The sequence below is a fragment of the Dipteris shenzhenensis genome, chromosome 33 (genome assembly GCF_047967505.1).
Source record: "Dipteris shenzhenensis isolate YYH24624 ecotype China chromosome 33, Dip_SZ_1.0, whole genome shotgun sequence".
Taxonomy (NCBI): domain Eukaryota; kingdom Viridiplantae; phylum Streptophyta; class Polypodiopsida; order Gleicheniales; family Dipteridaceae; genus Dipteris; species Dipteris shenzhenensis.
The window spans coordinates 39818543-39834224 of NC_141628.1; the positions used below are offsets into that span (position 1 = coordinate 39818543).

The following is a 15682-nucleotide window of genomic DNA, read 5'->3' on the forward strand; positions in this document are numbered from 1 at the left end:
TCTTCTGGAGCAACCTATCACAATTCAAACATACATAGGCTTTGAATAATGATGATTCTCAAACATACATGATGATTCTCGAAACAAACAATATCCAAATAATGAGACAAATTAATGCGGGAGCTAACCTCACTAAGGCCGAGACACTTGTATCCGACCATCCATACTTTGTTGGCAGATTCAAGACTGAGAGACAAGCCCGTAGTTTAGACATCCTAGCAGCCTCGTACAGCTGTGTTGATTGCAACTCTCGCATATTGACCTCAGACTCGGACATCATGTGTACATGTGGTGTAGTGCCCCTAAAAATAGAATCCATCATGTCCACCATACCCTCGTCATCATCTGGCACATCTGAGAGACTATAGTCCTTTTCAAACACCCCCTCCCCAACCTGTTGCATATGTAACAAGTTCCCACAAGAAGTTGGGGGGGGTCCTTCCCACCTCTCACACCCCAACCCGACCTCACCCCACCCCACCCCAACCCCTCCCATCCCACTCCACCCCACCCCATGAGAGAGAGAGAGAGAGAGAGAGAGGGAGAGAGGGGGGGGGGGCGAGGGGCATTGGCAAGGAGAAGGGAGGGGGTTACAAGGGGATCAGGGAGGGTAGGCAGTGAGTTGCGGGGGAAAGGAGAGAGCAGTTGAGGGGGAGGGAGGGAGTGGAGGGGGAGAGTGAGGGAGGAGAGCAGAGGGAGCATGGGAAAGAAGGGGGCCAGTGGGCAATTATGCACCACATGTGGCAAAAGGTTGTGTGGGACACATTTTTAATAAAAGTGTACATAGAGCGCTAGCTGGAAGGCAGTGTTAAAAAGCATGTGGAGTGAATGAAGATACAAGGGAAATGTGATGTGTTACATGTACTGTAAGGAGGGTAGAATATCATCTTAGGTAGACTCTCAGGGTTTGGCCTCAATGCGATGCCATGGAGTGCTAGCTCACTAGCTTTTCTCCCTCTCATGCAACTCGCACTAATCCACATGTGTTAAAGAAAACTGGCAAACTATGTACCTAAGGGACTGAGGCTTGGGCTATGCTCTAAGAGGGAAGGGGGGTGGCAGAGCTTGAAACTATGGGGTCGGCTCAAAGGGTTCATAAGGCTTGCAAGGAGGTTTGGGGTGACAAGGGGCAAAGGGGAGGCATAAGAGGACAAAGAAGAGGCCTGGTTTGAAGGCAAGGGAGCAGTAGAAGCAATCCGAGGATCATATGGTGTGGGTGGTGAAGGTGAAGGCGAGACATGGAAGGAGAGGATCTCTGGCATTGTCCCTAAAGATGTCTGAACCTATCTCAGATTAACATGACCTATGTCCTTTGGCACCATCTCTAGTGGAAGATTGAAGATTGGAGAAATTGGGTGCTTGGGGTGAGTCAGGTTTGATTACTCTTCCTGTGGGGAGGCCTTTGTTTGAGTCACCTACTACCTCTAGTGGGTGTGCACTATTATGTGCTAATATCTTTCTTTCAACCAAGGAGGTAAAGTGCAGCTTGCACAGTGGGGGCGGCCCATCTATCTGTAGTGTAAGCCCTCGACCCTCTACATGAAGACTCCTCCATTTAGAGTCTCTAGAAGTCCCCTAGGTTTGTGGATCATCCACGATCAATTGCATGTAGAGAGCCCCACTCCATTCGTGGCACCATGATTGCTCCATCTCGATGTCACATTGCCCAAACAAATTTCTACATTACTTATGTTTGTGTTATAGCCATAGTAAGTAATACAACACTCTCTGGTAAAGCATGGTGCGTCCAAATAAGACTACTCAACTCTATCATAGGCCTTCTCAAAACCTAGAAGGAGCCATTGAGTAACCTTCCAAACCTAGTTGGTATAGTTCAATATTTATTTAGCACCTTCTTTCAGGAGGAAGGCGAGCTTTTCACACAGCGCCCGCTTGCCCTCCCACCAACCAAAAAGACACAAGCGTTTTGCCACATGGCAAGGCGCTATTAGTCCCAAAATTCATGCTGCCTGCCCAAAGACCGGCTTGGGCGGGTAGGAAAAGGATTTAATGCAAGTTCAACTTGGTGGGGCTTGAATACACGACCATATGCCACATGCTCAAGATTCTCTCAACAGCCTGAGAGATACTCTAGCCTATCTTTATTGGATAAACCCCTGCTTCAAGATAAATACCATGCTAGCCAAACATAAACCTTTGAAGGTGGATCGTCTGCCCACCGTTTCCCTTCGAAGAAAAATATCATACCATGCAAACAGCGTGTAAATCATTGGAAGCTTGTATGGATGAGGTTGAAAATGTGAATCTTGAAACATAATTGTGAAGGCAGTCCAGTCTATAAGTGCCAGGAGAAGGTACTGCCTGAAGTCTCAACCTGATACCACAATGCCCTTATTTGTGTGCAGCACATGGTTTGGCATAAAATCTATTCGGTCTCAAGTGAATCCAAGAGCTGCTCCTGTTAACTGACCAGCTGAGTATGAGTTTCCTTGCAATCAGATCTGAAGCCATGGAAACATGCTATAGCCAACATAAACCTCTCCCAGGCTACAGTCTCAATCTTAGAGGTAAAACTGGAAGGAGATTTAAGCATATTGAACTCTACTTCACAAATCCAAAATATGTAGGCCGTAAGTCTCTAGCAAGTGCAGACCAAACAGACTGACAAAGACCTGTAGAGACACCCTGACAATTGTCCTCCTATGGTATCGTCTATCTTGGAAATCTTTGAGGTCACAAAAAGTAGGAATGCGTTTGTGCGTTGCCCTTCTGTACGCCTTGTATTTCCTTTTGTTCAAAGCATTAAGTTTATTCATGCAGAAAAATGATTTAATAATGTGAATCGCATTCACTGGGCCCGCTCGAAAAGAAAGAAGAGAAAAAAAGGGAGGAAATGGTGGAGATCACATGGTCTCAACCAATCACAAAAAAGCCATGAAAATTTAGGGGAAAACGAATTTTCCTTTTTGCAAGGGGGCTGCCTTCACTAAGGCCTTCCTTAGAGGGCAGGTCAAAAACATAGACTTATAAATACATGCTCAGTGGTTGTCTGGATCTGTGTTTTATTTTGATACTACTATCACACTATGTAAAACAGACATGAGTGGCTAGCAGCGACCCCTAGTGTCTGAAGCAGCGAATTACTGCCTCATGGTGCTTTTCATAAGGACTAGTAATCTACGATGTTTATTTCATTCTGAAGAAATTCACTGTTCGAAATGTACACTGTGCTAACAAGTTCCTGATCATTGCAGGAACCTACACAATGCTTATATACAAGGAAGTCTACCTGTACAATGGGGACCGAACTTTACGAAATTGCAGAGATTGTACGTTTGTTATCAACCGAACACACCTTCTGCAAATTTAATGTCATGAGCTTCTGTCTTTCATGATTTAATTTGCACCATGGCTGCACTAAAGAATCTATCTTAGAAAGAGGCTTCGTTGACAAGGCATCCTGCTTTGCTTGCTACATTCCCTTGCCCTTCCGTTTCCTCCTCCTCACTATACCACTACCTCCCTTTCGATTCCTTTCTCATCCTTCATGCCAATGGACCTCGTCTTCCTTCTTGCTCATGATACTGGTTCGTCTTCTGCGCTAGGCATCCAAAACAATTCCCTTTCTTCTCTTGTTCCTCTGATGATCTCACTGGTTTCAATGAAATTTTCCCATCCGCAGGCTTGTCTTTCCTCTTTCCTACTGCCTTGCCTCTTTGTCCTCTTTTTCCCTTGGTTTAAAAATTTTAAATTTCTGCCCTGCTGCGCCGCTCTCCCCCCCGCCCCCCCCGCTCTGGGCCCCCTAATCCTGCCCTCAAGCTTCCCCAGCAGCCTTCTTGAATGCTTTCCTTCTGGCTGATCCCTTTCCTCGTGTGCACATATGCGGGGTTGCCCTCACTATTCCTTTGGTATGCACAAACATAACAGCCTTCTCAAGAGATTGGATCATCTCTATATAGGCTACTTAGCTAAGCAATGGGTTGTTTCCATTGGGATTCTAGCAAGAACCAAAATGTCGAACCATGCCCCCCCATTGGTTCTTTTGTTTGAAGCAGCCACACCAAAGGCTACTGCAGTGAGGGCCTCCTGTCAAGATGGTTGGGCATGGCAGATCTAGGGTAGCAAGGTGTTGTGATCTAGACGGAGAGTCTACATATGCTCGAGGTGGAGCACGCGGGCTCGAGTCTAGAGATATCCGGCAGATAGTAGAGAAGGACCTTTGGTAAGATCAGAGGAGCACACCATTGGTGGGACTCTGGATCTATCTCTTTTGTTGTGTCCATAGTTTTGGACAGAAATATATTGTTTTGGTAGCTTCTATATCTAGCTGTTTCATTGTCTATTGATGAGTCTGCACATCTATGTGATGCACATAGGTTAAAGAAGTTTGTGATTCCACTCCCACACACACACTATGTGAGCTCTTGGGCTATTCTATCAGTCTTCCACTATGTGTACCCTCCGTTGGGTGATTTCTAACACAAAGGCATGTTGCCTAGTAGTGAGCTGTGGAAGGAGCTACTCCTTCATAGACTTCATGAGATTTGGCTAGGTCCTGATCCTAGCATTGCAATGTGGGAGACACTTTTTCAAAGGTATTAACACCATTTGAAAAGAGGAGGCGATAGCCCCTCGCTTTCAATGACCTTATTGGATTGGCGATCGGACACACCATTGGATAGAGACCCAACCTCTCCTAGGGAGGTTTTTCTGGAAGCGTATCCAACAAAGGGGGAGAGTGGTTTTCTTTTACAGAGTTCCCACCACTTGTTTAGAGACAAATATTTTAGGGCTTAGAGGATCTGAGACCATGACGGCGGAGATTAAGAGTGCAGTCTCTAAGGATTGGAGAGCAGTTCAGGAGCCACATGTTGCACAGGCTCATTCATGGCTTTGGTATTTTATGAGACATGAAATTATGCTTTTGGTGATGGGTACCTAGGTCAGTCCTCTTTCATGTTTATGGTGCGAGTCGATGGTAGGATAAGATAGGAGGTCAGGATGGAGGATTGTGGAGGATGTATGCCTCAAAGAGTCAGGATAGTAGCTCAATATCAGAGGATGTGGTACATTCATCCAAATCCATGCACATCAACGGAAGAGGCTTGGAGGTTTTGGGTCTAGGAGAGGAGACCCTTGCAAAGGCTTCAGTGGGACCCAGGAGAGTGGATTTGGAGAGACCCTTACATTCAAAATGCCTATGATATTTCTTTTTTCAGCTATTTAGTGAGATTAGGCGGGAGGATCTAGATGGGGAGGATTGATGGCCTGCCAACCGCAGCAAAGAATTGGCACAAATAGGGACTCTTTCATAGGTTTCTTGATTGCCGGCTTTGGGAGAGGTAGGCCAAGGAAGATCTCCCGCTTCATTTGGTTGTTGGCACACAAAGCCCTTGCATTGGTCACCTGGCTTGGCTTTGGTTGTGTTTCCAGTTATATGCTCGATGTGATTTCGTAGAGGAGTCTCTCTGAGGCATTGTATTTGAGAGAGGGCCACATTTCAAGCAAAACTATTCCAGCCACAGCGGCATTCCTCTTAGCCGCAGTAATAGACGAGCTGAAGCCAGAGAGGGGATAGAGGCATTGCTATCATTCAAGCCCCCATAGGACAAGCAGCTCGGAGGCAAAGACTGTCTTTTAAAATCATCTTAAAACAATGGGTCCACAGTATGCACAACTAATGGGTACTACAAATATTTAGTTTGAAATCGAAGACAAAGAATGTAATGTGTATGTAGCGTGTAAGGTAATGTGTGTATAATGTGTCCATGCTCAAAATCAAGTAGAATGTAGAAAGAAGGCATCTTACATAGTGACTTTCTAAAATTCAACAAATCCCTCTATTTTTCGACTAAAAAATAGAAGGTATCTTGTTTTTCCTTATAGGAACATTGTCTTTTAACCCCAATGCAAATGGGGTCAATGTTTTGTTTGTAAATCTGAACCACAAAAGGCAAGCACCTGGAACACAATAGCCAGAGCCGCTTAACACTATAGCCAGAGTCACTTGGTAGACGAGTTTCTCCTAGGAGGATGGAGGAGTTAGCATTACCAATTCAAAGATGCAAAGTAGGGCCTTGTTTGGCGAGCTTATAGTGTGTTGCCTCACCCCAGGTTCGGAGCCCTGTGTTACTTCTTGCTTCGGCGAGGACTTCTCACGAACACTCTCGTATGGGAGAACAGTGGCAATAGCCTCATTTGTGGATCTTCTCATAGGCTCACCTCATAGGGAAGGGATCACCATTGATGAGGAGCTTATATAGTTATGGTAGCATTTGGCGGGTGGACTCATGCGAGCCATCTCTCGAGTGCCAGCCCTTTTTTGGCATCCAAAGGTCTGTGATTAGGAGGGATATATACTAGCACAATGGATGCACATCAGTTGGGCACAGTGGGAGAGTGGCCAAGCTAGATCCTTTGGAGCATGGAGCCTGCTTCTTTGGGAGACGAAGGCACAAGCGAGAGACCTCTCTCACTTGAGACAGGTGGGTACAAGGATGTTGAGATAAACGCCGCCATCCCCAAGTCTTGGAGGGTTGGTTTGCACAGAGCCTTGGTTCCCCTGAGTAGGTGTGAACATTTCTCTAGGACAAGGGTACCTCAAAGGATCCTTTTCATTGATGCGTCGTCGACACTTCCACCCCATGCACTACAGTGGGACTGGGGGGGGTTTCTTCAGCTAGAGGCAAATTGAGACCTAGGCTTGGACAAGGCCTTGGATATGCTTGAGTGATAGCGGATCAAGGTTGTCGGTCATCTTGGTAGGGGTGGGGACCATTGACCCACCACCAGTCAGGGGGCTTTGGTTGTCGGAGGGCGAGAATTACAGTGGGACCCGGGTGAGTGGTTATGGCCTTCTAGAGTAAGGCACTTGATTTAAGAGGTTCCTTTCGTCTCATACACTACATGCATCAGCCGATGTTTACAGCTAGATGCAGCCGCTTGGACCCCCTTGATAGAGCGGCATTGGGTAGAGCAACAGGTGCAGGTCCCGCCTATGGAATAACCTCCTTCCATAGAAGATTATATGTTTCTTCTTGATTGTGGGCCACAGGGACTGCCCATAGGTTGGTGGTTGGAGCAGATGCAAGTGGATGGGAGGTGCCACCACTGTGCGGATAGGGACCTTGAGACAATAACACGTTGCTTGTGGAGTTTCCCCAAAGCACAGGGGATTTGGCATGGGACCCTACAGATTGAGTAGGACTTCACGAGGGGCATGGTAGGGTGGTTGACAGAGGGGATGATTCCTTTTTTCTTGAGACATATTCGCTAGCCTACAAGATTGTTGGACAGAGGGTATGTACCCAAGGATAGTGTCTAGGAGATGGTGTCCAGCATTATTGCTTGGAACATCTAGGTCGCCTATTGCAGTTTGGTGATGCGAGGGCAGCATTACCTTGAGCAGCCATCCTTGTTGCCATTTGGTAAGATATCATCTATACCTTGTACACCATATGGGAGCGGGGGTTTCTCGGATGACCACCAAAAGGTGTGCACATTTCTACAAGGCTTGGCTTGCAAGTGTATTCTACACATTCATGGATTGAGGTTGTATGGTTCCCCACCCTGATTCTCGGCCCCTGTTTTTTATATTCCCTGGGCAGTGAGCTGGGTTCTCTTGAAACGGGCTGGATGACAATCAACACTCTTGTTGTACTTTCTTCCATGTTCAGCACCACATGGATAGTGATTTGTATGGCTGATTTTTCTCAAGCATTAATAGACGGTTCTTTCTTTGGGGATGAAAAAACATGGTCATTGGAAAAAAGGAGTTGAATATAAATCAGGTGTTCTTGATCCCTATCCCTTGCTCCTTTTTCTAAACCTTTGGGAACAAGTTGGCACTTCAATTAGGTGATACAGAAACTTTTTTTAGTACAATATGAAGTCTTCCATGCAACGTACGGCTGAGCTCAAGTGTATTACAACTTAACTCCATGTCAGTAGCAGTTTCCAGTTCCAGTAGTGATTTTAGAGACTCCATCATAGAGATGGAATGTGGGTTATTTATCCTAAGTGAATGTACCATGCAGGCTACTTTTTAACAACTCGTTGACAGGATAAATTCCAGATAGCTGGCAGAGCATGAAAAGCTTACAGCAACTGTATGTAGAAATTTGTGAATGAGAATTTTGAATATATGGAGTAAACTAAGGTTGTATTCCATCTACAGTAAAGAGATAATGTTGTTTTGAAACAGTACATGGTATGTCATGAGTGCCTTGAGAAGTTAATCTTTCTCTTTGCTTATGTGCAGGAAAATGAATCGAAATAACCTCTATGGTGCTGTTCCTACTTGGGTTTCTCTTCTTCAAAATAGGAATGCTTTAGTGTGAGTGAATCTTCACTTGTTGTTTCCAGTTTCAAATGCTCCCTGGCTTCATATGTATTGATACACAGATCCATAAAATCCCATGGTTGTGAGAAATGGTAAATCACAGCCACCATCTTGGATCCTCGAAGAGTAAGAATATGTATCCTCTGTCAATAGGCAAAGTTGTGCATCTGGACTATTGGTATGAAGAGAAGTAACAATCTGGACCCAATCAGGCAGCTATGTTAGCAAAGGATGAACAACGTCTCCTACCATGCACTAGATCTCCAAAGTGTGATGCTGGAGATGGATCTCCCAAGAGAATCCTCTTTCGATCCTAATGTGAAGACATTGCCTGATAAACTCTCATCTAATCCATGAGGTGAGGGGTAGAGTTTTGTTGACTTGAACTTGCAAGAACCCAATCAAGACGTTCAAACAAGGTCTCATCTCAACGTGATGGTAAATTCGTGCTTGATAATAATGGAAACCACAGATCATGTTACAAGTTTTTTATCTGTCCTATGTGCAAGCATTAGATATAAATTTAGCACCATGCATCTCCTCCCACAAGGAATGGAGTCTGAAAGTTAAGCCATCAATCTGAATATGGGGTACATTGAGGTGTTGCTAGCAAGTGAAGATGAAGATGCTTATTTGTGGCATTGGGCATGTTACCAGAGTCTTGTGTTTAAAATAGACGATCATAGTAGCAGATCTGAAAGGCTAATTCCTTCTTCATGTCATTGTGTGTCTAACTTCGTGAGCTTCCGTTACATCATCTTATTTCTAACATTGATAATATCAGAGAGGGCTGCAGCTAAGTCTGAAGAAGAAAGCTGCCCATCCTCGAAATGAGATACCCAGGTCCTCAACACTGTCTCTGTAAGGCCCTCCTCTGTATCAAAAAAATCTGGAATCCTAACATTGGTAGAGCGGTGCCTCACAAGGGGATCCGAGACCATCAAAACCACTGGCCGAAGTGGACACCCCATCTGCAATGCGAACAGTACCACCTCTATCAAGAACCCAATCATCCACATAAAATCTGTCAATCCGTACATGTATAGGCATTTGCAACCTCTTGTTCGACCAAGAAAATAGGAGAGAATGTGGCTGAGTGTGAAAAGCATCATCGTGCCAAGCATCCCTGCCACTGTACTGAAAAAGGAAGGCATCCCACACTGTTCTCTCTAGGGAGTGAATTCCACCTTCTCTACCACCCCTTTTGTCTGAGGGCATTTCAACCATGTTGAAATTGCCCCCTATAATCCAAGCATCTACAATATGTGACCAAGAGAGCAGTTACTTCCACAAAAGGACACGATCCCCTTCAGAATTGGGTGGATACAAGTTTAAAAGACCAACCTTATGCCCACCAATCAAAAGTAAAATCCACTGGGCTCTGGAAGGGACTATGATCCCGTGTCCCAATCACTAAGGGGAGTATAGAAGACGAAACAGAAATGCAAGTATCTCCTCTGGTGCCCAAGGCGGGTGACCAAAAAGTATGGCTTGAAAGAAGCTTACCCAACTTGGCACAATCCTTGTCCAATCACTAAGGGGAAGACGAAACAGAAATGCAAGTACCTCCCCTGGTGCCCAAGGCGGGTGACCAAAAAGTATGGCCTGAAAGAAGCTTACCCGATTTGGCACAATCCCTGACATCCAATTTGTGTTGCTGAATCATCAAAATGTCCATGGGACCCCAAGTAACACCTGGATGAAGTTGGTTACGAATCAGCTGCCTGCGGCGGCGATGAGGTACACCCTCGAGGCTTGGAACGTTCCAACTGACAATCCTCATTTGCGAGAGGAGGAGGCCGGATGGAATATCTTACCCGACCTGGTTGCGGAGAAAGCCCTCTCCTGCGAAAAGTTCTACCTATCAAGAGGAGGGAAGTCAACTAGGGAAAGCACACCCACACCTGCTAAGGGGGAAACTTTGTGCACGGCGGATTCTGAAAGATGTGCTCCTTGAGCATAGAGGGTACAAACTCCTCCTCTGACTCAAACTCAGCCAAGTCTGCGAGAACTGAAAATGAATTCCTACAAGTACCTCTGGCACAGGAGTGCGAAGGAGCCCTGCAGAAGGTGGAGTGGAACCAATAATCCCCTTACCTCTGTCAGGTGAAGACAAACATGTAAGAGAAGAAGGGGATTGTCGCTGCATGACCTCTGCATGAATCTTCATGACTTCAGCCACGGCTTTGGCATTGTTCTCAAGTAAGGAACGGGTCTCTAGAGCAAGGTTCTTCTTAGGTGAGTGCTCTTGTACATGATCAGGGGCAGGAGCAATCTCATCTACACATGGAACCAGGTCAGGAATGTCTCTTGCTTGAAGAGACAGTGTCCAGGGCCCCATCAGTGGTAGTCTAAGGTACCGGCTCCCCAACTCTGACAGGCATGGATGACCGAAGCAAGATGTACTAACTGTCCTGTCCGCACTGTAGAAGTACCAGGACGAGAGGCTGATGGTCCTAGCTGTGAAGCCAAAGGTCTAGTAGCGCGTGAGGCGGTAGGAACTAGTCGTGGTCCCGGTTGGGTGAAACTATGAGGCGCACCCGTGGATCTTTTTGGTCTTTTCTTTTTCCTTGGGCAATCTTTGGCAAAGTGCCCAAGGGTCCTGCAAATCCTACACTGATCCTGTCTCCTTGCAATCTCGACTACCTGTCTGAGAAAGGAGCCATCTAGACGCTAAAGCATAATGTGGTCATCCGAGATGTTAGGATCAGAGACAATGACCCTAACACGCGGTACCCCATCGGACCTGACTGCCTCTACTGCTGAAGTAGGCATCTCACGGAGAGGGGGGATCTCAGTAACCACTCCAAAGGCGGCTCCAATGGAATGTAGCAGTCAATGGTACACCTGAGGAAGGCCTGGAAATCTGATGAAGAGTGATGTCGTCCGGCTGTCCTCCTCGATGGGATCGAACCCCAAAGAGAAAGGGGTCAAAAAAATCCTCTTGGAGCCCAGTGCTAATGGAGGTGCCCTGCGAGGTCTCCAGGTAGAGTGGTGTTGTAGATATTCAAGTTCAAGCATTCAAATTCAAGCCGAGCTGATCAGGTGACAACTATGTCACGGAGCTGTCCAGATGACAACCATGTCACCGGTCCGACCAGGTGACAACTATGTCAGGGAGCTGTCTAGATGACAACCATGTCACTGGGTGACAACTATGTCAGACAGTTGACCAGGGTGACAACTATGTCAAACAGCTGATCAGATGACAACCATGTCAACGAGCTGACTAGAGTGACAACTATGTCAGACGGCTACCAGATGACAACCATGTCAAAGCTAATCAGATGACAACCATGTCAAAGAGCTGACTAGGGTGACAACTATGTCAGACGGCTACCAGATGGCAACCATGTCAGCGAGCTGGCCAGATGACAACTGTGTCGGTTAGCAAACAAGGTGACCGCAATGTCACCGTGTCAAGCAGGTGACAACTATGTCAACTAGAGATAGAAATAACCGTAGTTACTTGCGTACTCCGGCGAGATCTCTCGTGAGCCCACCTGTCAGAACTATGTCAATGGTGGTGCAATGGTGGTGCAGGGGCAGCCAGCCCAAGAGCTCACATCGAGAAGATAAATGCACACGAGCAGTCAGTCAGTTAGAGGGCTAAGCGGCGCACATGGAGGTGCACATGGGGTATCAGAGAGGTGCACATGGGGTAATCCTAGGGGTGGAATGGCTAAGGGACCGAGAGCCACCACCAATGGGAGGGAGGAAATGAGATTTTCAGCGAGAGAGAGGGACCCTCCACGAGAGCGGAGGGGATGAAGGGGATGGGGAAAGGAGGGAGAGGGCATTCTATGATTGTAAGGGGAATAGGAAAGAAAGAAAGAAAGAAAGTGTATTATTGTCCACTAAAGGAGAGAGAGGGACGTTTAGGGTGGGCTTTCCTAGTGTAACGTTGTGGTGTACTACCCATGTACTTTTCTTCTACTCTGAATACTATGTTTCTCCCCCTCTCTGTTCGCAACTGTAGCTTCCCTTCATTCCGTGTATTTTCCTCCTCATCCCCTTCACTTGGTATAACGGTCCTTGTGTTATGTGGCTTGAGTTCTCTTGTGCTCATGTTGAGGGATGGTTCTTGTAGACCTTGCATCACTCTTGCACCTCTTGCACTCGCTCACACCTTCGGCGACACCATTGTTTTCATGTGTTCCATCGTTGACAACATTGTTCTGCATGCACCCTCAGTGACACCAGTGGCCCTCGCTTACTTGCTCCTCACACCAGTGGCCCTAGGCCTCCGGTAACACTTCCGGAAGTGTTAGGAACCCCCCCCTCAGACAGTTTATGGCGATCATGATGGGACGACGTGTGACAAGGTGGTCACTGGACGATGAGGTGACAAAGGTGGTCACTGGGACGACGAGGTGACAAGGTGGTCATTGGGACGACAGTGTGACAAGGTGGTCATTGGGACGACCGTGTGACAAGGTGGTCACTGGGACGACGGTGTGACAAGGTGGGCACTGGTCACTGGGACGACGGTGTGACAAGGTGGTCACTGGGACGACGTTGACAAGGTGGTCACTGGGACGACGGGGTGACAAGGTGGTCACTAGGACGACAAGGTGACAAGGTGGTCATTGGGATGACAGTGTGACAAGGTGGTCACTGGGACGACGAGGTGACAAGGTGGTCACTGGGACGACAGGGTGACAAGGTTGTCACTGGGATGACAGGGTGACAAGGTTGTCAGTGAGATGACAGGGTGATGATGGAGACAGAGGGAGAAAGTGATCATTGGAAGACCAAGGGACATGAGTCCATGGGAAATGAGGTGACAAGAGTGGACATGGTGAAGCAGGGTGACAAGAGTGGACATGGTGAAGCAGGGTGACAAGAGTGATCATGGTAAAGCAGGGTGACAAGAGTGAATGAAGGAGGGTGAACATGGTGAAGGAGGGTGTCAAGGTTGTCATTGGAAGGACCCAGTGACAAGAGTGGACATGGTAAAGGAGGATTACAAGAGTGCACATGGTGAAGCAGGGTGACAAGAGTGGACATGGTGAAGAAGAGTGACTTGAAGGGACAAGGATGTCACTCGAATGATCGAGTGACAAGAGTGAGCATGGTGAAGCAGGGTGAATAGGTTGTCACTGGGATGACCAGTGACAAGAGTGAAGAGTTTGAAAGGGGAAGACATGGGTTACCTAGAGATCAAAGCGAAGGAGAAAGAACACCCCCTTTTTTTAAAAAAAATTTAAAGTAAGGGTAATACAAGAATCACCAAGAGAGAGATGCTTCCTGAACATAATATTTCCATACCCTTGATCCATTTATGGGTGCTGCCAACCTTTTCCCTTCCAAGGTGGCCAAGTAAACACCGCCACTTGGAATAATTTTGATGATGTAGAAGGGATCTGTCCACCCAGGTATATGCTTCAGGAACTTACTAGAATATAGCAGAACCAAGTCACCAACTTTGAACTCCCTCTTCCTGATATTCCTGTCATGCCATGCTTTCTGCCTCCTCTGCCATACTTCCTGAGCAGGGACTGCTTCACGACGATGTTCGTTTAAGGCTTCAAGATCCCATAATCGCTCAAGCGTGCATGCTTCCAAGTTACCATCCATCTCTGCCATAACCCTAGTGGTCTTCATGTGGAATTCATAGGGCATAACCGCCTCCAAGCCGTAAACTAGTTGAAATGATGAGTACCCAGTGCTCGCCTTGTATGCTGTCCAGTAGGCAAAAAGAGCGGCTGGGAGTAGAACATCCCAATCCTCCAAGGAATGGAGACATAAGCGACCCACAATATGAGACATGGTCCAATTGGAACTTTCAGCCAAGCCATTGGCTCGAGGGTAGTATGAGCTAGATGTTTTGTGAATGATTTGTAGTTGGGTGATGAGGTCAGCAATAACATCATTGAGAAAATGGGTACCTCTGTCACTCATTGATTCCACAGGACATCCAAACCTTGAGATGATTTGATCAATCAAGAAGAAAGCCACAACTTGAGCGGTACATGTCTTCACAGCCTTAGCCTCCACCCACTTGGTGCCGTAGTCGGTAGCAATCAGGGTGTACTTGCTCCCTCTTCGAGTGGCAGGAGAGATTGGTCCAACAAAATCCAATCCCCATTTATAGAAGGGTGGTACAGGGCTGGAGGGTTGAAGGGGTAGGTACTCCCTCCGGGTAGGCTTTGGTTTACCTCTTTGACATGAGTCACAGTGGCGCACATGAGCATAGTAGTCTTGGAACAGCTTTGGCCACCACAACCCCGAGCGCATTATCTTTCTAGCCGTGGCCTCTGGTGCCATATGACCTCGCCCCATTCTTGAGTGAGCCTCTTGAAGGATGGGTTGTGTTTCATGAGGGAGTACACCCCGCCTTAAAATATGGTCTTTCCCCAACTTGTATAGCTGACCCGCAATTAGTTTGAAAGGAGTAGCCTGAACAATGTGCCTCCGCTTTTGTGCTGGGGTCGGTCCTTTGGGAAACTCACCCGTGGACAACAAATGTACAATGTTTGCATACCATGGTGGGAAGCAGTCCACCACAAACAGACAGTCATCTTTTGGTACTGTGACACCGACACGGAAGAGGCCCGCATCTGGAAGGTCATCATTAACTTCTGTGGCTGCTTCACCTAAAGAGATCCTTGACAAGTGATCTGGAGGTTGATGCAATCGTCCTACTCTCACTAGGATGTCAAGGTCAAACTCTTGAAACAGAAGTATCCACCTGCTCACTCTGCCCCCAAGCGTGGGTTTATTCAACAAGTACTTGAGAGCTTGATGATCAGTAATGATTATAAACTTATTGCCCAATAGATAATGCCGATACTTTGTCATGGCATAGACCATGCCCAAACCCTCGCGTTCAATGGTGCTATAATTTCTTTCTACTTCGTTGAGTTGTCTGCTCACGAAATACACAGGTAGGTCCAGTTTGTGCTCTTCATCAGGTTGGGCCAATATAGTGCCAATTGCCAGTCCACTTGCATCTACATGTACATGGAAAGTAACATCCCATTGAGGTTGCCGCAAGATGGGTCCTTAAGATTCTCAAAGGCCAGTTGTTGAGGTGCAGACCAGGTGAAGGACTGTTCCTGGCAAAGGAGTTTTGTCAGCGCCACCTTTGTGTCGGCATAGAATCGGATAAATATCCTATAATAACCCACATGTCCCAAAAAGGACTTGACTTCTCGGGGTGTGCGAGGAATAGGCAAGGTCAGTATCACCTCCACCTTTGCTGGGTCCATAGTCATTCCCTCAGCCGAGACAATGTGGCCAAGGAGAACCCCTCACAAGGCGAGGAAGAAGCACTTGTCAGGATTTAAGCACAACCTGGCCTCTCTACACTTATCAAAAACCCACCTCAACTTACTCATGTGATCAATTTGAACAACAGGTTCGAGATGAGAAGCA

The 15682-nt window shown here is 46.9% G+C and overlaps 1 protein-coding gene across 3 annotated transcripts in view; it reads left to right on the plus strand.

The window, feature by feature from the left end:
* The window catches only part of LOC147880104 (leucine-rich repeat receptor protein kinase HPCA1-like), a 217811-nt gene that overhangs the window by 10392 nt on the left and 191737 nt on the right, over nt 1–15682 (plus strand). For 2 of the 3 annotated variants that reach the window (XM_087371552.1, XM_087371554.1), the window contains exons 8-9: nt 3216–3290; nt 8222–8296. In XM_087371552.1, coding sequence (XP_087227678.1) covers nt 3216–3290; nt 8222–8296 — 150 coding nt within the window. The remainder of the gene's footprint in view (nt 1–3215; nt 3291–8221; nt 8297–15682) is intronic. The other variant, XM_087371553.1, reaches the window with a different exon arrangement.